Source organism: Varanus komodoensis, unplaced genomic scaffold (genome assembly GCF_004798865.1).
Source record: "Varanus komodoensis strain SLA01 unplaced genomic scaffold, ASM479886v1 scaffold30, whole genome shotgun sequence".
NCBI lineage: Eukaryota > Metazoa > Chordata > Lepidosauria > Squamata > Varanidae > Varanus > Varanus komodoensis.
Genome location: NW_025335762.1, coordinates 4473787 through 4499115, shown reverse-complemented (window position 1 = coordinate 4499115; position 25329 = coordinate 4473787). Strand labels below are relative to the sequence as shown.

The following is a 25329-nucleotide window of genomic DNA, read 5'->3' as shown; positions in this document are numbered from 1 at the left end:
CATTACATGGGTGGATGGGCCAGGGGCAAGGTGGCAGGGTCAAAAGCAGAAGGGATGAGTGCAAAGCAGGGGAAGCTGGTGGCTTCAATGCGATCAAGGTGATTTATGCAGAGAACTCTCCGTGGTGCTGAACCCTATTCTCAAATGAGGTGTGCCGCCATGAATAAGGTCAGGTTGAAATCCAGAGTGGATGCCCCACCCAAACAATGTTGGAGCCACAGTCTCTTCTGGTGTAAAATACAATATAACAACCAGCATGATACTGCCAATGGCTAAGCTTCAGGGGAACCTTTCCATTGCCTCAGATAGGAAAACCCCACATACACATGCACAACTGGAAACCATCCAAAAATGAGTGGCCATTTGGCCAACCATCCAAAAAAGGGAAAGGGCTTTGGGCCAGTGGAAGGGGATGGGACGATCCAGGTAGCCTCAAAGGGCTGCTTTGGGACACCAGGTGAGCCACATTTGGCCCATGAAGCTTAGCTTGAACACTGCGTGACTGATGCATCCCACCTGTCCAGTGTTGTGACCATTTTTCCCATCTAAACATTCAAGGGATTGTGCCCAAGCTGTGACAAAATTCCTTCTGAGCTTCAAGTCAAGCAAATATTTTTCGTTTAGATCCATAAAAAGAGGATGTTAAGTGACATAACGGCCAGTATCCTTGGTAAGTGTTTTACAGAAAACACAAGATGGCGGAGGTCATTTCTTACAGTGCCCTTCTAAGAAAGAAGGTTGCATAAGGTTGGGTCTGAATTCTGTAAAAGCATTCCTACATGGGGATTGACTAATAAGGTCAAAGCACCTGGCTTTCCAATGATATATGGATACACCCTGGGAAATCCAGAAGGATAGGTGGCTGGCATGTTTGTCAGATTTTTGCAAACACAAGAAGCTTTAACTGAAATTTTGACATAGCCGTGATCTTGATTTGTGAAAAAAACCAAGACCTCTCACAAGGGTCTGTAATGCAGTTACCCTCTCATGCAAAACAAAAATTTCAGGTAGTACAGTTCTGTAGTTCCTAGACAGCATCTAAATGATCATAGGACCTTTTGGAGTCCCAGCTGTGAGGTTGGAGATGGCTCTGACCCCCTAGCTGATGACTGAGGTTGGGAACATTTTGCCCTCACCTTGCAGCTGGTAAGGAAAGAGCTATGCTGGCTGGATCTCCAAGGTCACAAGATCAACCTCAGATGTGGGGCTTGGGGGTTATTATGGAGGGGAGGCAGGGAGGGGAGAAGACTGATCAAAGTCAACCCTCTAAGTGTTTTGCAGAGCATGAGAAGCTCAGAGGAAACTTTAACTTATAGGCATCCCCATTGCATTCCACTATAAACCTCTTTTCTCTCAAACCATGCATTTCTAAATGTGTTTTATCCTAAACTATGCATATTTATACTTTTTCTTCCTTTGCAAAGTTTGGAAGCATGAAATCTAATTGATAACTGTGTCCCAGTCCTCAAGTTAGTTCAAGAATTACTTCAAAATTCTGGGTGAATGCAATCCTTAAGCATCCCTCCATCTAAAATGTTGTTTATTGATTCATTACAAGATTTTAAGACCTCCATTCATCCTTACAGTTGCCAAGGCAGTGTGCAAATGTGATTAAAATGATATGCAGTACACTTCAAATAGCAAGATCCCATTATCTTCATAAAATTATAGAAACAAGAGAAAGGACAAAATCAAGTAATGAACAGACTAGGCAGAAGGGAGGTTAGCTGGCAGTGGAACAATGGTAACATTGGACTTTGATTTCCTAACCATACATATCTGTATAGGTCTACTCAGAAGTCTGTCCCACCGAGTTCAGTGGCACTTATTTCCAGGTAAAGATCTATAGGGTTTCAGCCTGAGAATTATTTGGACATTTTCCAGCAGAGGAGACGAGAAGTAGGGTTTGCCCTGCAATGAAGTAAGGCAGAAAAGGAAGAACTGGTGACCAGGCCTTGATCCAAAGAACTGGCACAGACACGAGAGCTCTCCTGTGGTGTAATTATAAAACTATGCAAGCCACAAACATGCATCTGACAAATTTGCCCAGAACAGAAAGGCGTATATAAGCCTATCTAAATCAGTGTCCTCTCTCCCATGTTGCAGTTGAAAAGAAGCAATTCCAGGCGGATCCTTCGCTTTTCTCTCTTTCTACTCCCTTCTCTGTCTGTCTTTATGGGGATCATCTCTATGGAAAGGTATTCAGCTCCTTTTAAGCTTCTGCTGAGATTTTCAGAGAGTTTCCAAATAATCAGGTAGCACCCAACAGGCATTGTCAGGTTCTTTTTAGTTTTCTCGTCAGATTCCTTTTTGTTTCCTTCGAGAGCACAGGGATTTGTCTCCTTCGAGAGCAGTATGAGCTGTGTGGTTAGAAGAACCCACGCCTTGGGCCTTCTTTGGAAGAGAGTAGAGGAAGCTTTGCAGGGGAAGGATTCTTGTGTGAATGCCCATGGGCGTTGCATGTGCTCGAACAGGGGACCATTCTCTTTTCTTTTCCTTTCTTTCAAAGCATAGCACCTTCTGATTCTGGAGTTTATATCAAAATGGCTGTAGCAATGCATTGTTCGGAGTTAAGCATGTCTATGCAGAAAGAAATCTTACCAAAGTCAGGGGAATTACTTCCAGGAAAGTGTGCAGAGGCATCTCCTAGGACTGGAGACCTGCATCTTTCCCCTGGGGCCTCAGGTTTCCTTATGCCCCACCACCCTGCTCTCCATGGGCACTGGATGAAATAAAGGCACCAGAGCCCTGAGGATCTCCACTGAAAGCCCTTCTCCATGGTTGCTCTTACGATCATAGAGAAGCAGCGGTGTGCTTCTTTCCATGCTAACTGCAAGCAGGGAAAGATGCTCTGAGTCCCAGTTCCAAGCTCAAAGCTGGACTCTGAAAAATCCTAGGCCCCCATCAGCCCTGTCCTGGGGCCACAGACTTGCTTCTTTCAGCCCATCGCATTTAGCCTTCAACTCTGCCCTTTCCAAGCCCAATGAAAATATTGTAAAACTATCAACTAATCTGCATCACAGGCCATCACTGCAACATAACATGGTCTGCAATACGTCCATCTTTCCAATCAACATTAACAAAGTGCAGTTTGGGGTCTTTGCTTCTAGCCTCCCCTTCAATGGAAGAAATCAAGTCATATCACTGGATTCGTTTCACTACTGGAAAAGCAGCCTGCAGCCTACAGGCATGGCTCCCATGTAAATTATTCCATTTTTCATTGCCTTCTTCCAGGAAGCTGCCTGCTTGCAGCATCATAAATGGAGAAACAACTATATTCGATGTTGTCACATTCTCTTAAAAATGCAGCACATGATCGTGAAAACACACTCTAGCCATGGCAAAGTTTTCTGTTTCTGCTCTGACCACCCACATCCTAAGTGGGGGAGGTTGTTGTTATTTGTTTGGGTTTTTTTTTAAGGAAGGGTAGACCCCTGAACTGCAACTGTCCCATTACTAGGTGAGACTTACAAGTTTTTGTTGTGTCAGACTTTCCTGCATTCATGACTGGCCAGGCTGAAGGAGACAGATACTTGGGAAAACATGTAGCATTGCTGGGCTGAAATGTGAAATCCTCCAAGCTGACATTCAGTCATTTAACACTGTCATTTATTAACCACTGACAACCATTGAATTGTTTTCATACAATTTCTCCAGCCCACATTTCAGAATGAGAACATCGTGAGGTCTGTTGTTTTGTTTTGTTTTTTTGTAAAAAATAATAAGTTGCCTGTTTGAAAGAGTCACCCTCCAAGAAAGAAATTTGAAACGTCTATTGCTTTTGCACAGAGAGTTTAAAAATGGCCAAACAGATGTTTGAAGGATTTTTTTTAAACTTACAAACTCCACTTCCTGGCTGAGTTATGTGTGCCAAGTTTCAGCTCCAGGGAAAAAGAGAGAAATTTTTACAGCTGAGTTATAAACCCCTGACAATAAGGGTTTACAATGAGATGCTGACAGACCCTGAAAAAAGAAAAGAAAGGAAACGTTCAGTCTCTGAGAAGAATATGTACAGACCAAAATCCAGCTGTGATTGTGTGGGCATGTCATGAATTTGTGCAAAACAACATGAGTATTTCAGTCCAAAATGGATTCCCAGGCCTGGGTGCTTTTAATCTGACACATTTCTTACCATTTCAGAGCCCTTCCTCAAAAGCACACTGTCTACATCAGGGTAGGGGACCCATGGCCCAAGACCTCATGAAGCTCCTCTCCTGATTTCATCCCCCCCCCGCCCCCGCCCGCCAACCGTCCCATTGCCTCGCCACTGGATTTCCCCTCGGAAATTCAGCCGCAAGGCAGCCATGTGGCAATTTGTCTTTAAAACACGATGCAGGGGGCAGACACCTTGTTTTAAACCCGAATTGTCCTACTGAAAGCATCCAGAGAGTGTGATTTCAGTTTAAAACAGAGTGGATATTCCCCACATGCCCTGTTTTAAAAGGAAATCAGTAGGGTCTTTTTTCCCCTGCCAGCATGCCCTAAAGTCGCAGAAAATTGCAGAGGACATGGAAATGGAATTGCGGCCTCCCACTGGGGTCGGGGCGGTTAATTGGAGCCCGAATCCTTGGAGGTTGCCTACTGCTACTATAAAATGTACTTCTCCGACTTACACATGGGCTGGATCGCAACTCCAGTCATGTCTAGGGAAGATGGGAGTGGCAGCCCATTGAGCGGAGAGACCTTCAGCTTGCCTAGCCTACATCTTCATGATCAGTAGCAGCATTTGCATGTTTATCCCACGTTCCTTCCTCTTGCAAGGAACCCAAGGTGGTGCTTCTCCTCTCGATTTTCTCCTCCCAACAATAGCCATTGGAGGCAGGTGAGGCTGAGAGGCACCGACTGGCCCAGAGTCACCTGGTGCGCTTCATGGCCAAGCGGGACTAGAACCTGGATTTCCCAAGCCTCCAGTCCAACACACTAATCACTGTCAAGAGCTGATGTGGTGCAGTGGTTAAGAGCATGGGACTGGGACTCGGGTGATCCGGGTTCTAGTCCCCGCTCAGCCATGGAGCCAGCTGGGTGGCTTTGGGCCAGTCTCAGCCCAACCTACCTGACAGGGTTGTTGTTGTGGGGATAAGATTGAAAGCAGCAGGAGGAGAATGACAGAAGCTGCTCTGAGTTCGTTGTAAGAAAAAAAGGCAGGATACCAATTTAATAAATAAAACAGAACATAAATATACCACATATTACAGGTGGAAATCAGGGAAAAACATGTGTTATGTCAGCAATGTTGAATCTGTTGTAATCAGTGCTGTGGTAACTATACCCTGATAATGAATCAAGGAATAATGGTGGGGGAGGACTGGTGTCCTCGTGTCTCACTGGTATGGGCTTCCCCTAGGCTGGTGTAGGAAACAAAATGGCAGCCTAGACTGGCCTTTGATCTGAGCTAGCTGAGAGTCGCTCTTGTGCTTTTATGCCACAGCCTTTCAGAGGTGTTGCCCCCATGTGAAGGACAGATGCCAGCCTCCCATGAAGAAAGCAGGTCTGCATGCCATCCAGGTGTTTGAACTTAAGACTCCGTGTGCACATGACTGTCACCTGTGACTTCATGGCCAGGAGGTGCTGCCGTTTCCAACCAGAACTTGTCTGGAGATGATTCCCCCCCTCCCCAGACACACCAGCTGCCCCACCGTTTATGTATTAATTGCACCTGTGATTTGCCTTCCTTCCATGGAGTAATGGAAACATCTGTGAACATAATTCTATCTTTCCTTTCAACAACCCTATGAGGTAGGCCAGCCTGAGAAGACATCTAATAAGATTCAGGGATGACCAGGACTTTTAGCAAAAGACCCCTGTCCATATCTTGTATCCATTATACTACATAGGTTCTCATGGAAGCATTGTGACCCACGACGAGTACCCACACAACAATTCTTTAGTTCTTTGTGGTACTTGTTAATTTGTTTTATTTTCTAATACTAACTGGGGCTGTAGAGATCTTTCAGGTTCAGTTTTATGTAAAGCTCATTTTTCTACTGCTTAATTCATTCCATACTGGTTCTGCACTGAATTACCTTTTTTAAAAATCCACTCAAAAAACTGCGGGCATTTTAGTGTCTCTTCATTACTGTTTTGTGTTTTTGTACACCTTTCCCCCCAGAACATTTGCATATTTATGTGCACTTTATATTTCCCCTTCCAACCAAATCATACGTTCTCTGCACACTTGAAAATGTCTGCATTTTGTGTACATTTATGAAATACACAGATTTTTAACAAATTACGTATTCAAAACATATTTTCATACCCATTGTTTTATGAGCCATCTGACAAAGTTAAGAAGTATGTGGATTTTGCTAGGCATGGTGTCCTGGTTTGTGTTTTACATCAGTTCTCACTGGAATGTGAATGGAACAAATGTCTCACCCATCCCTAAAGTTACATGTGTCAAGCCGAGGAAATACCCAAAACCATTGTGACAGAAGCAGCGAAGAGCCGCTGCTCAAAGGGTGCAAGTCCTCCCGGGCCTCCTCGAACATGCTTTGTTGGGTTGGTGGGACGGAGAAGAGGGCAGATGTCTCCAGTCCACTTCCCTACTGAGCTTCTCTTTATCCCAACCACATCTCTGTTTCCCCTTCCTTAGTGATGTCCTCAAGTCCAACAGTTGGCTCCTCTAGCACTTCTTCCATCCTCCCGTTCTCCTCCTCGGTCTTCCCTGCCGTCAAACAAAAGAGTGCCTTTGCTCCTGTCATCAGACCCCAAGGATCCCCCTCCCCGGCTTGTTCCACTGGCAATGGAAATGGGTTTAGAGGTAAGAAAACTCTGCTTGTTCCTTTCACTGCCACAGGCACCCAGACACCCACCTCTAAGTGTACAGTATGCTTTGTACTATCAACTGACAGAAAAGCATTTGATATTTACAGAAAAGCTGGCAAGGATTCCTACTTCTTGCAGAACCACAACGCTTGTGAAGCTAATTCATAGTATTTACACATGTTGCGGGAATCTTAAAATGTGCGGTTGGCAGGGCTGTATCTACAGAATGGGCTGTAGATACTCCTTTCATAGAAGATTCCAGAGTCTTCTCTGATTTTCAGATCTGTCTAGTCCCTAACCTTTCTATTTTTGAAGATATGTGGAAAAAGAATACTGACCAATTAATCAGTAAGATAAAGAACTGTTAACAGTCCTATACAGCCATTCACCTTCACACATATGTGCTAAAACTCAGTGCATGGCAGGAATAGACTTCCAATCCTTGTCCCCTACACCCCCCAAAGTTGCAGGGTTCGCAGAAGGTCTCCGTGCATTAGGCACAGTGGTCTGGAAAGGGTTCCTAAGCATTCTCAGTGGAAGATGCATAGATGTCTTGGTGAATCAGGAATGCTGACCAGGCTGGGATCCCTGGCACATGGCGTCTTTGACATGCAGTCCGGTGAATTAACTTAGAAACCCTTTTCAGGCCTTGGTACAAGGCCATGCATCTGGGGTTGTCATGTGCTCTCCAATGAGAGTACTGGGGTAGTGAGCTGACAAATATGAAAAAATCCATCTATTATCCAGTGAAGTAATTGATAATGAGGTACAAGAAATAAGCTAATCAGTAATATCTTTATTTCTTTATTATTTATTTGTAAATTGGTGTTGTTGAAGCATGAAGTTTGGACACACTAGGCTACCTAAATCAGGTCTTTTGCTTCCCCACCCCTTCCACTGCAAAATGTTGAATTATGGCAGCCTTCTTCAACTCAACAGAGTTTCTCCATGAACAGAATTATTCAGGGATGTAAGCAAGGCAACGAGATTCTGGGAGTATAATAATACTGAATAGGTTATTTTAAAAAAAGAAAAAAAAAGAGCCCCTCCACAGGTCCAAAGTGTGTGAGAAATTGCTCCTGAGGCCATCAGAGGTTTGCCTTCACAATAATTACTGTTCAAACACACAGCATTTTAGCATAGATGGGGACACAATTTCTGTTAGTGGCTAAGTTGTGCCCAACCCATCACAACCCCATGGACAACATTCCTCCAGGCTCTCCTGTCCTCCACCGTCCCTTGGAGTCCACCAAGCTCACGCCCACAGATGGGGACACACACACACTAGTAAACGTCCACTTCTGCAAATGTTATTTACAGTCTATTTATCTCTCTTCTGGTTGGTAATTTAATGTTCAAATGTTCAGTCTGGAGTTGAAGGTAGATTTTCACCAGTGCCTGCTTAGGGCCGTGCTAATCAGCAAACAGGAGCTTGCCAAAGTTCTCCAAATTCCATCTCAAAACTCATTTTGACTGAAGTCCTTATCAGAATGAAGGCATCGTTGTTGTTGTTGTTTTCTTTCCACGTGCAAATCCTTGTGTGTACTTTTCCAGTAATTGTATCAATTGTGTGCATCTTTGAAATGTAAGCATTCTTCTCCCGTTGCTTCTCCCAAATGTCTGTGAGGGCATTTTTCAGAAGGATGTGTTTTTCTGCCTGGCAGGTAGCAGGCCGCCAAATGCAATATTTTAGTCTGCAAATCATGGACTTTGACTACAGATTGAGGCCAAGTCTGTGTTCAGTTCAGAAGGTGCAAACTGGATTCCTGACAAGAGGAAAATGTGGGATATAAAAGGAGGAGGAGGAGGAAGAGTCCTCATCAAAGCAAGATTAAATATCTTATCAACCCTAGCTCAGCTCAGGAGTAGAGAATGTTTTTTTAGCTCAAGCACCGTGGGCATGCGTAAAAGTAGGCGTGGGCACAGCAACGTTCTTACCTCTCCTCGTCCTTTCTGTCTGTCTCTCTTCTTCTCTCAATCCTGTTTCCCCTTACCTTGCTCTCCTCTCTGATCTCTCTCTCTCTCTCTCTCTCCTGTTCTCTTTCATCCACCCTCCTCCACCTTCTTTCCTTTTCTGCACAGCAATTACACTCAGACAAAAGTCCCTTTTTCTAGCAAATTGCCAGGGTCCTGAGAAGGGCCTACAATTTTGGGGAGGAGGAGCTGCAGTGTGGCAGGTGAGTGAATGCTTCCCCCACTCCTCGACTCATGACCCAACATTGGCACTTCGCCTTCAAGCGTTGCCTTCGTGTAGCGGGAAAGAGCTCCTGCGTGAAGCATCCCATCGAGTTGTTTGGAATGGTGGGTGTCCACCTGGGCACAGAAAAGATTTGTAAGGGCCTCATAAGTACACATTTTGGCTGGCTATCTTAGTGATCCCAACCTCTATTTATTTATTGCCACTTCTTGTATTAAAGAGCAATTTCCCCAGCATTTTGAAATGATACATTTATTTATTTGACTAGTAGCTGGCAGAAAAGGGCACACACCAGCCAACTTAGAGTCATAGCTATTTTTTTTTTTTAATAAACCGTGGTTCAAACAAGAATGAAATCACAACTGAAAACATGGGAATGCAGTAAAAACAACGCCGGACCCAACAGAGCAAGTGACATGCCAAAAGTGCACTTGACGAGGAATGCCATCGCTCGCTGCCAGGACAGCCGAGAGAGAACCTTGGGGGGGAGCCGGTCATGGTCAGGGGCTGCTGCTGTTTCCAGGCTAGACAGAGAGAAGGTGCTCTTTCGGGGAACCTCTTTCCAAGAAGTGTAGGGCTTTGACTTAGGGATGTGCAGGGACTCTGTTTGGGGGTGGGAAGCCACTGGCTCTGCTCCCCAGACTCTGGTCTGCTGCGCAGGCTCTTCCTGAGTGCTTCCTGAGTCCCTGGAATCAAGCTGCATGCACTGTGTGGGCAGTGCCCCTTCCCCACGTGCTGCCCAGCTGCCAGCACCCTCGAGCGGGGAAGAAGGAGGTGGGTTGCTCGGAGCGGCACCTGGTGCGCCTCTTCCCTGGATGCGTCACTGCAGGTAGCGGCAAGAGAGGAAGAAGGTTGGTCTTTGGGAGCAGCGCCTGGCACGCCTGCTGGCATTGCCTCTTCTCTGCTTCCTGCGGCTGCTCCAGATGGAACAGGCTGCCAGCTGGGCAACTGGGGTTCTCTGAGCATTTGCAGACTTCCTCCTGGCTTGCCTTGCTTTGCAGGGCCAGGCTGGGTGTGAGAGAAAGCCTGCAGGTGCTGGAGGGGTAGATTCCTCCTCTAACTAGCCCTGTGGAGATTTCACCAGCCCTTTGAATTCTGCCTGGAAAAGGACAGTAGCCAGTAAAGCTGTTGTAATGAGGAAATCGCATGCTCCCTGTAACTAAGGGACCATAAAACACAAGGCTCTTAAAAACATCAAAACAGTGACGTGGCTTCTTGTTGCTGCACACCATCAAGTCATCCCTGACTTACGGTGATCCACAATTTTAAAAGGCTAAACTTGACAGATGCTCTTTCACACCGTTTCTGGAAGCCAAGCAGGTGAGGTCCAAGTGTAATTCTGAAGGAGGCACTGGCCACCATTTGGGAGCCCAGAAAACAGACCTCTGCTCGCAGTGTTGACCTCTCCTGCAGATGTTAACAACCAAATAGGTCCGTATCAAGACAGGCAACTCCTTAGATATGCAAGATTCAGTCACTTAGGACTTGAAAGTTTCCAGCCAAGATCCTGAACTGAGCCCAATGGGCAACTGTTGTAGGTATTTCAAAACAGGCAGTCTCTGGATCCTGGTTTGCAGTCTAACATGTGTGGTCCCCAGGATCATGCGCCCCTCCCGGGGCATACAGTCTTCTAGGCAGCCCTCCCACTGCACCTCCAGGAGGCAATGCACAGTTCTGTGTGGATGGATTCTGCCCTCTCCAGACTAGAAGTGGAGTGCAGACATGCTTCCTTGGAGCCTTGGGCTGGGGAGAGGGCAGGATTCCCTCTGCCCCAAAACTCCCACGTTGAGAAGCCTGGGACCCATCACACCCACCAGAGGTGAACAGAGCACTCATCAAGGTGAGTGCTGCAAATGAATTACAAGCAAGGCTAGTTTTTCTATCCATGCCTTTTAGCTGTGCTAGCTAACTAAATTAAATTTGTCCAGAAGCTGCATGCCATTGCATGAATGCTACTTGCTGGGCATTGTCCTCTAGGCCTGCTTTTATGCTTCTCAGAGACATACTCCGTGTGGACCCCAGAGGTTTTGCTCATGTTCTAACAGTCTGCCTTCCCCGCCCCCCCCCCACAACTTGCACTCCCTTATCACCTATTCCTGATAAAGAATGCTATTGAAACCTTGCAACGTTTCCAGCAAATGGTTGCTATTCCAGTGGTTCTCATTAGACGTGCACCAAGGGAGGAAACCCACATGAATCTTGGCTTCCAGAGCAGCTCTGGGACAGGCACATGGATACCCTCAGATGACCCGCCTTGTGCCATGTGCTCCCGCTTTCCATCCCCTGCATGCCATCTGCTCTGCATTCCTGTGATGTAGCCAGACGTGGTAGGCAGGAGAAAAGCAGCAGGCCTGACAACACCCCCACTCCTTGTCTGCTCCCCCAAATTGATAGCAGGTGTCCTGATCAGAAAAGCCCGGCATTTATTTTGTGTTGTACGTCAAGACTGCTTAAAAACAGTGTGGAGGAGATGGAATGTGACGTGACGCGATGCGAAGTGATGAGTACCCCGATGTCTAATCATCTCATCGCAGAAGTAAGGCGGCAAATTGCAAACGGCTGGAGCAGCATGCAGAACGGCTGCCTACTTCTGCCTTCGCCTAGTTTGGAGCATCGGAATGGGGAAATCGTTCCTTCCCTTTCTTCCCTTGTTCAGACCGTGAAAGGCTCTGCTTCTGCAGCCAAAACAGAACCACCCAGACGCAAGAGGTGCAGGGCAGCTGGCCTGGGGTTCCCCTGGGATTTGCAGGAATACAAAAACTTCTTTCCCTAGGGAAACAGAAACAGATGACTGTGAACTCGCGTGTGCTCAGACGAGAAGGGCGAATAGAAGGGAGAACGGCGAGCAGGAATGGAGAACTGGGCCATTCCACTGGATTGGTGGCCCGTCCCACTTGCCTAGTCTAACAGCCACTCTAGAATGCAGTCATGCACGCTGCCCAGGGTTTCTCACAAGAGAAAAAGAACAGGAAGTAAACACAACGCAACCACAACAACAACTATACAATACAGCACCGACACATGCTGTAGAAGGAGACAAGATCAGGATGCCTATGGCACAGAATGGGCTGAAACACTTTAGTTTTCCAACAGAACAGTCTTGCTCTGCTTGCATGGCTCCTGGTAAGAGGAAAAATAGTTTGTAGGATTGACCTAGGACATCCACTGCTGTGTTTGCATTCTTCACACAAGCAATTTTGGTTTAGGATTAGCCCAAAAGGTAGTTAATCTGAGCTCACGCCATAAAAACAGGATTCTGCCAGCTTGTTTTGCTGCATTTGTAGATCAGGTCCTACAGAGTTCCAGTTCTGAATTAAACCCCTTCTGTCTCTATATTTATTTATTTATTTATTTGGAGAACCTATATGCCGCCCCATTCGCATAAGCCTCGGGACTGCCATATGAGGGACTGCATTTTTAATGACACCATTCCCTTCTTCCTGTGTTAGCACGTTACATAGTATCATAGAATAGTAGAGACCTTTATATTTTTAGGCAAAAGATACTTCTGTGGCCCATCAAACTTGAGACCAGAATTGTCCCACCAGTAAACCATCTCATCCCCCGCCCTGCTTCATCATCATCATACCCCCCCCCCCCCGAGTGGAATCCAGATAAATAAAGAAAATACGGTGGTAAAAAGAAGTATAAATGGGAAATTCCGTAAACAAAATGTTGTAGACGAGGTACAGCATATGGGATGGTCAATTAAGTAAGGAAATGAGTTCATAAGTAGAAGAAAGAGAAGAAAAATTGCAGGATCACACAGAGTCTAGATGAAGACGGAAGTCCTCTAATGGAAGGATTGTAGCATTCCAATGCATCCTTCCCACTGCCTGGGGCTGGGGCAACTCCTGGCATTCCTGATCATTGACCACGCTGGCTGGGGTTGACTTGAGCTACAATCCAAAGCACCCAGAGGCTGCCAGGTCACCAGCCTCTGCTCTAGAACCCTAACAAATCTGAATTAACACAGTGATCTACAAAACTTATCAGGCTTTTCAGGACATGGCACAACCCTTCCAAAGGACAGCAAGTTGGAAATTCAGATCAAATGCACCTTCTCCTTCACACTGTCTCATGCTTAGACAGGACCCATTAAAACCAGTGTGGCAAGTTAGTAATGACAAAGTTAAATCCAAGCCACTGTTAAGTTTTGCATACTGATTGTATAACACAATTGTGCCATCACCACCCTTCCCAGGCTCCTACTAACAAGTGAACACATCCAGTCAATGTTTGACTGCACAGCCATCTGCCGTGTTTTCTGCATCCATTCTTTCAGGCACAACCAGTTAGGTCTTCCTTGTCCATTGAACGGAATGGCCATTTTCTCCCCCGTGTGCCGTACCGGTGCGTGGGGAGTTGCTGAATGCAGGTCCCTGCTGCTACCACGGCATGGCAACCAGGCAGAGAAGGGACCCTGCCCTTAGCAGCAGGCACCTGGCAACTGTACAGGCAGGAAAATCACATCTGGGTACTGCAGGCTGCACACCTCAAATAAAATTGTTTTGAGCTCGACTGCTCCTACCTTCTAGCCTATCAGCAGGAGGTGAAAACTGATGAAAAACCTCCAGGCGCAACACAGAGGAGCTCTTGTCAGCTCCACTTTGGTCTAGAATCCTGGGGAGCTGAAGCTAAGAAGGGCCCTTTCACTGACTTGGATCTGATGCCTTATGAAATTGGCAGAGTCTCAAGGTATATTCTGGAGAAATCCCATGTCAGGAACTATTCAGTATTGGCTTCTGTCGATTCCCTCCCTCCCTCCCTCTCAATCTCGTTCTCTCTTTCCCACACACATGCAATTCAGGCTTCCTTTTTATTAGAACTTTGCTGTGTTCCAAGCATAGCCAGGTGCAAAAGACCGGCTTCGAGGAGCCAAGAATCAAAGGTGCCTCTGGGCACACACTCAGACCAATAATTTGTTTTCAGTCACAGAAATAAGTTGCAGTTACAGAACGACGTTTCAGTAACTGATTTTTTTTCCACACAGAAAAAGATCCACTCCTGTTTATTCCCCAAGCATCATTTGTTAGAGCATTATTTGTTAATTTCGCCATAATTTAAACCTTTTAGTTATAGCTAATGTAAAAGAATTAGGATTCAGAAACCCCTGTACTGGTAATCTTCTGAAGATGGACCAGTGGCTTCTGATTTAGACACAGCCCAGATTTTTTAAAATTATTATTCCTTAAGCAGTACAGGGCTGCTTCCTCAGTAAACCCTGATTCTCTTCTTCCTAAGTATTGCCCTCTAAAGCACCGGACAGCAACTGGCTCTGTTCAGGCGCACGGTAGCACTCCAGAAGAAGGCTTTGCTCTACGTTGTAAACATAAAACAAAGCACAAACGAATCGCCCCTCACATGCCCTGCACTGGTCCTAACGAGTTTTGAATTGAAGCTGCTTTGTTTTCTGTTTTGTTTTAACAGTTTGTAACAATATAGTTTCTCACTGATTCGGTCCACTTACATGGCGAAGGCCTCTGTATGTTCGAGGCGGTATGTTACAGCTACCTCAATCAAAAGGCAAGGCCTTTGCAAAGAGGAAACAAGCACTCAATACGTGATGGTGTTAGTAATGAGAGAAATTTGAGAGCCCCGCTCTCTGAGCAGCACATGTCCAGCACGGCTGTGTATCTTGTTACCAAACTAAAGCTGCTTTTTCAACAAGTTACTGGTGTATCCCTTAGAGGCCATCTCAGAGGAAGGTAATGGGAGCGAGGAAGCACTGCATGCCACAACATTTTCCTCCTTAAATACCTGTGCCTCATTTTGCAAAGCTTCTGAGCTCAGAGATCTCCTTTTATCATTACCGAGTTCAGCTCTTGCACAACACGATTGTTTGCAGCAGTGCCTTTCCATATACAGGCCATAGCGAACGTCTGGAACATCAAGTGGAGTTGACGGTCCTTGATGTATTTTGTGAATGCTCCAAAATGCAGAGATTATCACGTGATGCTGACAGTGACTGAAATCTGACCGTTGAGCATTCACCAGGATATGTCGGAAAGGTGTGAGAATATCAGTTTGGGGGCATTCATAAAACTGCTCTGGGAATCTCAGCATTCACACATGAAGAGTAACAGTCACCAAGTTTGGCTATTCTCTGCAACAGGGAGGACAGCTTTCCCGAAGTAATATAAGCAAGAAACAAAAAGCCCATCAAGAGATGGGGTGCAAATTTCAGCTGTAGCAACTCAACTGGTGGAAGTGGACTCTTCATCTCCTCATTCCCCCGGCAGCCCCTCCAACCCCAGAAAATGCTACTCAGAGAGTGTGGAGACCCTGCTAAATTGGAGTGAGCTGTGGGACTTGGGCTGAAAGTGGAGACTTTCCCCTTGAGGAAGACAATATCTAGATTCAACCCCCTGAGTTATTAGGAAAATGTATATAATTTCCCTCTGGGCCACTAGGGTGGCATATAAATGCAAATAGTATATAAATGCAAATAATAAATAATAAATAATATTAGGCCTGATGTGACACTATGACATAATTTCTGTATATCTGTATTTAGACTGTCTTCTGAATTGCTGGTGTTGTTCCCACGCTTAATCGCAATTCCCAGCATTCGCATACAGCTGCCAAAGACACCCCACCACACACACACACACACTCACAATTCTCCCAATACTGCTTTGGACTTGTGAAGCAGCAGACTTCTGATACATTAAAATGGCAGATGTTCCCCAACAACCCACGGCCAGTTGTGGCATCGCTTCGGCCTGCCCTGGTGGCGAGAAGGGAATCGACTGGGGCAGGGAGCAGGATGCCCGAGAGCCACCGCGAGTACTTTGCCAGAGACCCACTTATACTGGGAGCTAGCCCTCATTCGTCACGCTGTAAGTTCAGGCAGCTTCTGACCTTCCATCCAGAGTAGACGGTTCCATACTGCTGCATGGAAAAGCTGTCTCTACTCTTCCGTTCCTCCCTTTTCACTTTTTCCTTTGCAAGCAAGCAAGGCATAAAAAGGTCCCTTAACTTGCAAGGTGTTTATTAGTATGGTTAACAACACACAACTAGGTTATCCATGTCATCCTAGCATCCTGATGATTTTTTGACAAGTTTAATCAAGTGTTTCTTCCAATAATGGCTACCCTTTGAAGTTAATGCAATGCAGCACTTCTCTAATTTGGTCTTCCATTCCTCACCAATGAAATAAAAGAGAGGAAAGGCAATTCCTGAGGGAAGATCATGGCAGTTCCTCCCCTCCCCTCCACTCATCATGGAATGTCTTGTCCTGCACTCAACCACCTTTATTGAAAAGTTACATCGATTCAATATATAGTAATACAGGCAAAAATAATTACAGCTTTGCGAGCAGTGTAAGACCTTAATCCGAAGCTCACAAACATTCAATAAAAAGTGGTGCGGACTGGGAAATAGGCTTTTGACAGCACAACCCCAAAGGGGGGATCGGAATGGGGCCTCGACTAGCGTGCCTGAGCAAAAAGTAGGCTGCAGAGCATTCAAGTCACCCTCTATGCTAAGAGACAGGCCATTGGGCTTTGTTTTTTTAAGAAAGAAAAAAAAATCAATTGATATTCCTGGATGCAAGTTATTGGACTCAATGATATAATGAGAGAAGGCTTATGCCATAACCTTTCTGTTGTGGAACAAGTATCCACTTGTCCTCCTGACCCATACAGACCTTTTTCCGGGACCCACAGCCCTCTCCATCTTGGACTGTATAGTGAGAGCTGAAATCATCTTACTAGGAAGGGCTAACAAGGAGACTGGAAGGGATAACAGAGGGTGGAAGGCAGAGCTCAGAGAACCAAAGGGGATATTCTGGACAAACCAGTTTTCTCAGAGTGTGTACACACACACACACTTTTTCCTCCCTGACCATTTTTCTGGTCAAAAAGCATCAAAATAATCTGCAAAATATGTTTGATCTAAACCGAGAGGCAGATGAAAGAAATGAGTGTGCGGATTTAGCATAACACGTCTGCCTTTCAAAAAATGTGTTTTTGCTTTTAGTCTAGACTAATTACTTCGACACGAGCCTCTTCTTTTTGCTCCCTTTTGCAAAGATTCCAGACATCATGGCCAAATCATTGCTTTCTGGATATTTCTGTGTTGTCCTCCTATGTTTATGTTTTGTTTTGTTTTTCCCCTGGACCTGATTTATGGCTGTGATTTTTATTACTTTCTTCTTGCAATAAAGCACCATCCTGTCCAATGTGGGTTTCAGGGCTTCTGTGCCAAGATTCCTGTTAAAGTCCAGTCCATTTTATTGCTTATTATTCATCATGGCCTGGAGAAGTAGGGATGAATACCCTCCTGATTGCCCTTTAAATAGTATCCCTCGTTGTTTCCAATACCATTTGCTGCTCCTGTGTGGTGTGGACTTGTTAATTACTGAACTTGTCATATAAGTTTTGTTTCTATAACACTGCCTTATTATATGTTTTTAAAGGGGAAAAAACTGAGGGAAACAAATAATTACATTCCACTCCCTGGTGAAATAGCAATTATATTGGGGCAATTCAGGGGCAATTCATTATGAGGTAATTCATAACTAATACTCAAGCCTGGGCCAACAGGAAGCAGTAACATGGGATAGGCCTGCAACCACTGGTTTGGCATTAAAAAGGAAATTTGCTGAATGGGCATTCACACATTCACTGCGGCGAATAAATTTTACAGAAATCTTGGTGAACAGTGTGGAGGGCATTGGTGGATATTAATAGCACCATCTTCCCTATTATATCAAGTGTTCTCAGGATGGGAGTCTGATTTCCCAAATATCAAATGGTTAGGTCTGATCCACATGTGAATATATGCCTCTGTTTAACCTATCTCTTGATGTCTTAACACATCTTGGCATAAATTGCCTCCATGGGCAAGCATCTCGTGTAAAATGGTGTCAGATGATAGGAATATTCAGCCTGGAGAATTTACTCCACTATGACAGCCTTGCAGATGAAAATCATCACTTCAGATCATCCAAGCAATGAACATGCACGGATACTAGAAGAGCTAATTTAGACTGCTAAACTAAATTAAACTAAACTAACCCTGTTGTCTATTCTACTACCAGCAGTTTCCCCCACCCCATAATCAGGAATTGTGATATCAGTCTGCATTTTATTGTTGTTTGCTTTTTAGAGAGCTCAGTCAGGTTATTCAGTGGCCAATGTATAAATAAACAAACAAACTTCTCCAGGGGGAGTGCTAGTTTTATAGTATTATATGTGTATTAAGGAAAGTATTTTTTCAAATGAAATGTTTGTTTTTTACTGATCGTTGTGTGTGTAGAAATCATGATAGATCCATAGATCAATGAGAGATAGATAGGCTGAGTAATTTCAAAATATATTTGGAGCTAACTGTTTTGGCTTCTGCCCTCCTCAGTATAAGATATTACACAATGTTTTTTAGAAGTATTCACACACACAAACACACATGGACTTTTCCACATTACAGCCTAGAATTGTAATGGGTTTAATTGGCATTGTTACCACTTGATGTAGAGAAAATACTCAACACTGGGAAGATGCAATGTATAATTCTTGTGGCACAGAAGTTAAGTAAAGAGAAAGAAGCTGGCACTTGTTAGTTGCCTAAGTTCTCATGTTCTCTCTCTCTCTCTCGTACACGCGCACACACACCAGTATTTAATAGAAACACCTTTGGCAGCAATTACACTTCTTCAGCAAGTCTTTTTCACCTTTGCACTGCTGGACCCCACACTGTTTGCTGTTTCTTCCTGACAAAACTGCTGCACTTCCATGATACTGAATGGGGACATTTGGTGACATCAACTTTCAAGTCTTGCTACAAATTCTTGATCAGATCGAGGTCCAGACTTGGCCTGGGCCATGCTAAGGCATTCAAGTTCTTGCTTCCAAAACACTCAGTGTTACTCTGACTGGGTATTTAGGTGACTCTCCACCCTAGTTCCAGGTCCCTTGCAGAATAAAACAGGTTTTCCATTAAAATTACCCTGTACTTGGCTCCATCCATCTTGCCCATCCCTCTGGCCCTCCATCCATCTTGCCCTCTTGACCAGTTTCCCAGTCCCTGCCAAGGAAAAGTTTCCTCTTAATATAATGCGGCCCTCATCAAGCTTAGCTTGTGGGTCATGTTCTCAGGGCAATGCTCAATGTTGGCTTTGCACTGCACATAAAGTCTGACAGCAAGGTCAACAAATTCAGTTTAGGTCTCATCATACCAGAGAAACTTTTCCCACATTTGTGCTGTGTCTCCTGCATGCCATCACTGAAACTCTGAATGGGTTTTGATAGGAATTTGTTTCAGCCATGACTCCCTTCTTACCTCTCTTCTATCTTTGTGGAACATCCAGTGATTGTCCCACAGACAGTTCCTCCCATCTCAGATGCAGCACCTTCAAGGTTTCCACTGGCCTCTTGGTTGATTCCTCGACTAATGCCCTCCGTATCTGGTCTCTGAGTTTTGGTGGACAATCTTCTCTAGGCAGAATCATGGTAGAGTCATACGCTCTTGATTTTGTAATGATGCTTTTAATGGTGCTCCTGCGCAATGTTCACGCAAATGGACTCCATTCAATTATTTACCGTATGTGATTTCTGGAGGCAGTGAATTAAGCACATTACAAGAAAGGAGGAAAATGTTTACATAACCAAAAAGTGCTGATTCATTTACATACCTTTTGTGCATAGTAGTAAAATTTTGCACTTTCAACTGGTAGCAATGACAATTAAATCTATTTCAATTCCAAGTTGTAACACAAAAAATATGGAAAAATCAAAGAAGGCAAATATTTCTGCAAGGGACTGTGAATGTATCATTATTACTAGTATTATCAATAATAATATAGCAGTATAATAATGATTATTAATTATTATTTATAGTGTATAACATTGAAAAACTAGAGTTTTCTAAACCATTTCCGTTGCCAGTTCTAAGAAGAGTGAATTACAATAATCCAATGCAGAAGTGATTAGGAGATAACTGATCAATGCCTGACCCAGCCCTCAATGTATGAGAAACTTGTTCCCATTGATTTTTTAATCAGGATTTACAGTTTGTACCTCCCAGATTGAATGCAGACTTAGGGCAGAATCCAATGGTTTTGTTCTGCAAACTTAAATAACGCTAGCAGAATTCTCCTGAATCTTCCTATGGGACAAGCAAATGTCATTTCCATTTCCCCAACAAATTGTGCAAGAGTTTACACAACAGATTGCATAAGCATATGTAATATTAAATAAATTTAATAAATTAAATAAATACTGTACAATTAGATTCTCCTCTGAGGCATAGTTTGGAACTTAATTTCTGCTGGTGCAACAGTATTTGTACTAACAGAATGACACAGTTGGATATCAACTGTTTATGTAATCTGTAGTCAAACCCATACGGTTCCAAACTTGCAGTGTGATTCATGGACCAAAAAAAAGCAGTCAGCAACATTTGTACATTTGAAAAATGCCCATGCAAAATGCATACATTTCGAAAATGCACACAAATACTCTTCAGTCCATGGAAGCAGAATGCACATATTTCAAAGATGTGCACAACTGATGCACACGGAAATATACACTGATTTTCAGGTGGTAATAAAGAAGACAAACCTCCAGGTCTGATGCAAACTCTACTTGGAATAATGTTGAGATGGAATTTGATGGGACTGAAATTTCCTGGCTTACAGTCCCTAGATCCAACTTCACTTGATATGGTTCTGTACATTTCTTTCTGTTTTAAAGGACACTGCATTTTAATGTGTCTACTTTCATTTTCAGCCATGACTGGCCTTGTCGTTCCTCCAATGTAAAAGAAGAGGAAAAATCGCTGAAGCTCCCTCCCCCACTTTTTTTTTCTTTTTTACAGCACAAAACTACTTATTGATTTGGAGCACTAAAAAGGAAAAAATAGCACTCCAAGCTATTCCATGGGAATCCATGTGCAGAGAAAAAGGGAACTTTTTTAATGGATGGGACATTCTAGGAGGTTGCTCTCATCTGTTCCAGTTTTCATACACACTTACATCAACCCCTAGAACATTAAAGGAGGAATTAGCCAAGATCCAGATGTATACTGTTTATGGGGTTGAATCCAGAATACAAGGTTTTTCTTATGGACAAAAAAACCTTCATAGCATTTGTAAAATATTAAAAGGAGGAACAAATTGGCCAACTGTTCGAGCTTGCTATTTTGGATACTCTTTGTTTTACTTTGTAGGAGAAAAAATGTTGAAGTTTCTATTTTCTATGGAGCATTTCAGATACCAGTTTAGTTTATGCAGAAAAAAAATCACAAAACAGGGTACCAGCATGGAAGACTTTCTTATAAAACTGATATGAATGGTGAAATGTGGATGTATGTGTGTATTTGCTTATAGTTTAATCTCTTTTAAAATGGAAAATGTAATATGTTTTACAATTATTTAAATAAATAAACTTGTAAGTTATTGTATGTAGAGGTAGACATTGAAGACTTTGGGGGGAGTTTTTTGCCTCCTGTCGTACAATGAACAACAGCAAAAAGAATGCAAAAATGCGGCAACAAGTTCTTTATGCTACAACCTGTCTTCACTCCTCTCCTGCTCCTCATTGAACCATGTACAAGAATGTCATAAATTCTTCACGAAGGACTCATCCACAACCTTTTATACACATAATGGTATATATACATATATATATATAAATATAGGACAGTAGTTAATGTATGAATATTATACACTTTTTCATCTTTTGATTCAATCAAGGTTTCAGGTCCTGGCGTAAGCTGTCTAGTTTCAGACATCCTATCAGTAACTATGTGGCATGCATGGGGTTTTAATCAGGTTTTCGTGTGGAACTGTCATTACTTTTCAGGTTGCAGCTGAGCAAGAAAGAACAGGAAAGTTTCTCTAGTTGATTGCTTTCCGTGTAGTAAAGGCGATGTTCCGTATATGTTACAAAGAAGGTTGATGCTCACATACGAATCTTAACGATCCTAGGTGAATGTTGTGAATACGCAGATCTTGACTTGGATAACAGTCAACATTCGCCAACGTATCCTAAGACTTAGGCATTTCTAAAACTTTGTGCAGGATTGTCTGGGCTCACTTTTGAGTTCTGGAAGCCATCAGTTGTTCCGTGTAACATATACATGATAAGAAACCTGTACATTCTTATATAATTCAGAAGTAACAATAGAACAAAGCATCCAGGATTTGAATGAGAATATGCATTTGGCTCCATGGCAGAGGATTGATTTCTGTGGGGCTGACCATGGATTTCAATGAAGTTGGTACCAATCTTTCCTTTTGAGAAACAAAATGAAAGCAAAGGCCATGCTCTCCATTTATTTGGATGGAGGGCCAGGGTCTCCTCATACAAACAAGAGCACGCATGCAGAAGGTCCCTCCACTGAAATGAATGGGAAGGCATACTTGCACAAGAGACCCATATGCACATGCTTCCAGACTTACACGGATCTGTGAATCAGGGCAACTGTCTCAAGAAATTAACGAGGAATGTCGTGAACGTGCTGATCCATGGCTTCCTTGGCAACATGTTGATCACTGGTAAGAGCTGTTTTTATGAGTTGGTAGTTTCCCCAAGATCTTCTAAACCCCCTTTCTGTTGCTGTCATTGTAACCATCTCTATTGGAGTCCCGTATGTTGATAATACACCTATAAAATCTATTGATCACTTATTGGCTTTTTACAATATACTATTTATATATGTACCTGTATTTTAAGGTGAAACCCAAACTTCTGTGCACCCAATGAGGGTAAATGTGTTTTTCAGGGGAATAAAAACATGAGTGTTTTCCCATGATGATTGTTTGTGGAAGTTCATGACAAACTAGTCATAATGAAATGCTAACTTAATCCCTGTTTTCTTCCTTAGGACTAGTCCATATGTTATCTTCTCTCTCTTTCTCCAACTATGGTGCTACTCCAGCTCTTTCTTGCTCATGTCAAGCAAATGAAATTGCTAGCATGGATCAGCAATCGTGGCACATTCCTTCGCAACGTGTTGGGCATATCCACAAGCTGAACAAGAATGGTATCGGTTAAACGGTCCAGCTAAATATTGCAAAAAAGCAAAAAAATTATGCTCTTCTGGTTGACATAAATTTTGTTAAGGTGAAGGGCCTATCCAGAGGTTAACTCTGAGTCTGTCTGAGCTGCTTTCTCCCCCACCCACCATTCGCAGGTGCTATTTGCACTGTGCCAGTTGTTTTGATCCATTTATTTTTGAGTCTTCATGGTGGAAGAGGAGTGAAAATAAATTGTTCCCAGAATTGGAGGGTGGGAGTGAGACATTTCTCAGTGTACAGGCCTTCCTTCCCTATTTCCCTGTAATAAAATGGCTGGCGGATGGCGGTAGTGATCTGTGCCCTTTCTTTTGCCATTTTTTATTCTGCTCTGTCTTTGCAGGATGTCTGGATTCTGCTTCTTCCCGAGGACCTAGCTTGAGATTCCTCCCTTTCAGCTTTGCAGTGCTGCTGGCTGTAAGCTGAGCAAGTTCAACTTCCTTTTAACAAAACCAAAAATACTTTGCTCGGCTATGCTCAGGCACTCAGCAAGCAGTGACACCAGACAGCCCAAGGGAGGAAGTCCTGGTTAAGTCTTCGAGGAGTCCTTTCGGAAAGCTCAAGCAGCCAGAGGGACTGCAAGCACAGAGCACGATAGCAAAAGAAAGATCATGCCCAACTTCCCCACCACGCTGGCAGCGTTTTCCTAAATTCTCAAAATCCCTACTTGACTTCCTCTTTCACCAGGGAATGAAGAGATTATGAAAGGGCAGGTTGGGGCATTATTCACCACTACTTGTAATTCACACAAACAATTGACTACTACTTCGAGGCATAGTGGGTGGGGGAAATGCATTAAAAGGCCAGAGAATATTCAGGGAATAGGCAGTGAAATTACTCTTTTTGGTGAAACAAGGTAGGAGGAGAGATATCAGAAATACTCTTCTCAAAAATGTTTTCTGAGAAGTTCCGTCTCAGCAAAGAGCTCATGAATCTCATCGATCATGTCTTCTATAATTTCCACTTGCATAAAGTCTCTTTAGCTTACTCACATGGAGTTCTCATGGTACTGGGGGGGGGCCTGTGTGAATACAGCAGCCAAGTACTTTGCCAGTCACATAGGTTTTTCTCACCTGTTCAACTCCACAGGTGTGAATGATTCATGTGATGCATCCTCCCTTCTTCTCAGGTTTTGTGATCATGAAATACCTAGTGCTGGATTCAGACAGTCCTATATACAGCAGGGGCACTAAAATCAATGGTGTGGGTAAGATATGATTAAGATCATTCTCATTGATCCAGATGAGTCTGATGAGGGCATGACTAAGTCTGCATTTGATCCTTGATCTTCTAGCTTGAGTGGCACAGATGTGCTAGTGGTGTACAGGCTTTATGCAGATCACAGCTTATGCGCAATTTGTTCAGTCCCATCTTTATTTTTCATACATTTTCATTATTGTGTAAGATATTGGCAAAGGCAGCAAATAGATGCTATGATCAGAGAAGAAGGATAGTGTAAGTTGGTGTCCTGCAACAGTAGGAGTTGGACTAGGGGGCCTTCTTGGCCCTTTCCAACTCTACTATTCTAGGATTCTATGAGAACATGAGAGGGACCCTACTGGGTCAGTCCAAGGCCTATCCAGTCCAGTATCCTGCTTCCCATTGTGATCTGCCAGACCCTGTAGAAAGCCCCCAAGCAGTCCCCAACCTCTGTTCCAGGAGATCGCATGTCACTGCCTCATGCAATCAGCTTTTTCTGCTGTGGTTTAATCCATGTGCCTTTTCTGCTGGGTTTCATTGGTAGAAAGGAAGGAGCAAGAAGATGTGAATTGAAAACTATCAAAACACATATGTGGCAATTCCGAACCAATTTAGGGGATGCTTCTAGTTCCAGTAGAATGCTCAACACAGGTAGAAAATTCTATAAAATGGTGATAGAGCATGGCCTAGAATGGGTATGTGGTCATGTGTTTCCTTTATTATTAGTTGCATTTCTTGTGGTCCATTGATACTGGGATCCGTGTGTGATGGAATTCCTACCTATAGCTCTTGGGATCAAGAAAGCATATTTTCAAGGCATCATATTGTTTTAATAGGTAGGTGGGCACCAAATTCACTAACTGGCTAGACAACCAACCAAGCCCTGTCATGGGTGAAGAAACATCTGGCCACGCGCAACAACGGTGAGAGGAGAGGCAAGAAATCCACAGCACTCTACATGGACACAACAACAATTACCGGGAAGTAGGGGGGTTGTGCTTTTCTATGGAGGAATTCAAATAACCCAGGGGAACTTCTTTTTGTCTATGCATCACCCAACTTCAAAATAATTGAAAAGTGGTGCCATGCCAATTTTAATACAAATTCATCCAAATTTACACTTCCAAACCAGCATATGAACACATAA

General features: G+C 43.8%; 1 protein-coding gene across 1 annotated transcript in view; it reads left to right on the top strand.

The window, feature by feature from the left end:
* LOC123027087 (transcription factor COE2) overlaps positions 1-22723 on the top strand; it is an 86560-nt gene extending 63837 nt beyond the window's left edge. The window contains exons 9-10 of the mRNA XM_044437489.1: positions 6593-6760; positions 20695-22723. Coding sequence (XP_044293424.1) covers positions 6593-6760; positions 20695-20726 — 200 coding nt within the window. The 3' untranslated portion in view covers positions 20727-22723. The remainder of the gene's footprint in view (positions 1-6592; positions 6761-20694) is intronic.
* The last annotated feature ends 2606 nt before the right edge of the window (positions 22724-25329 follow it).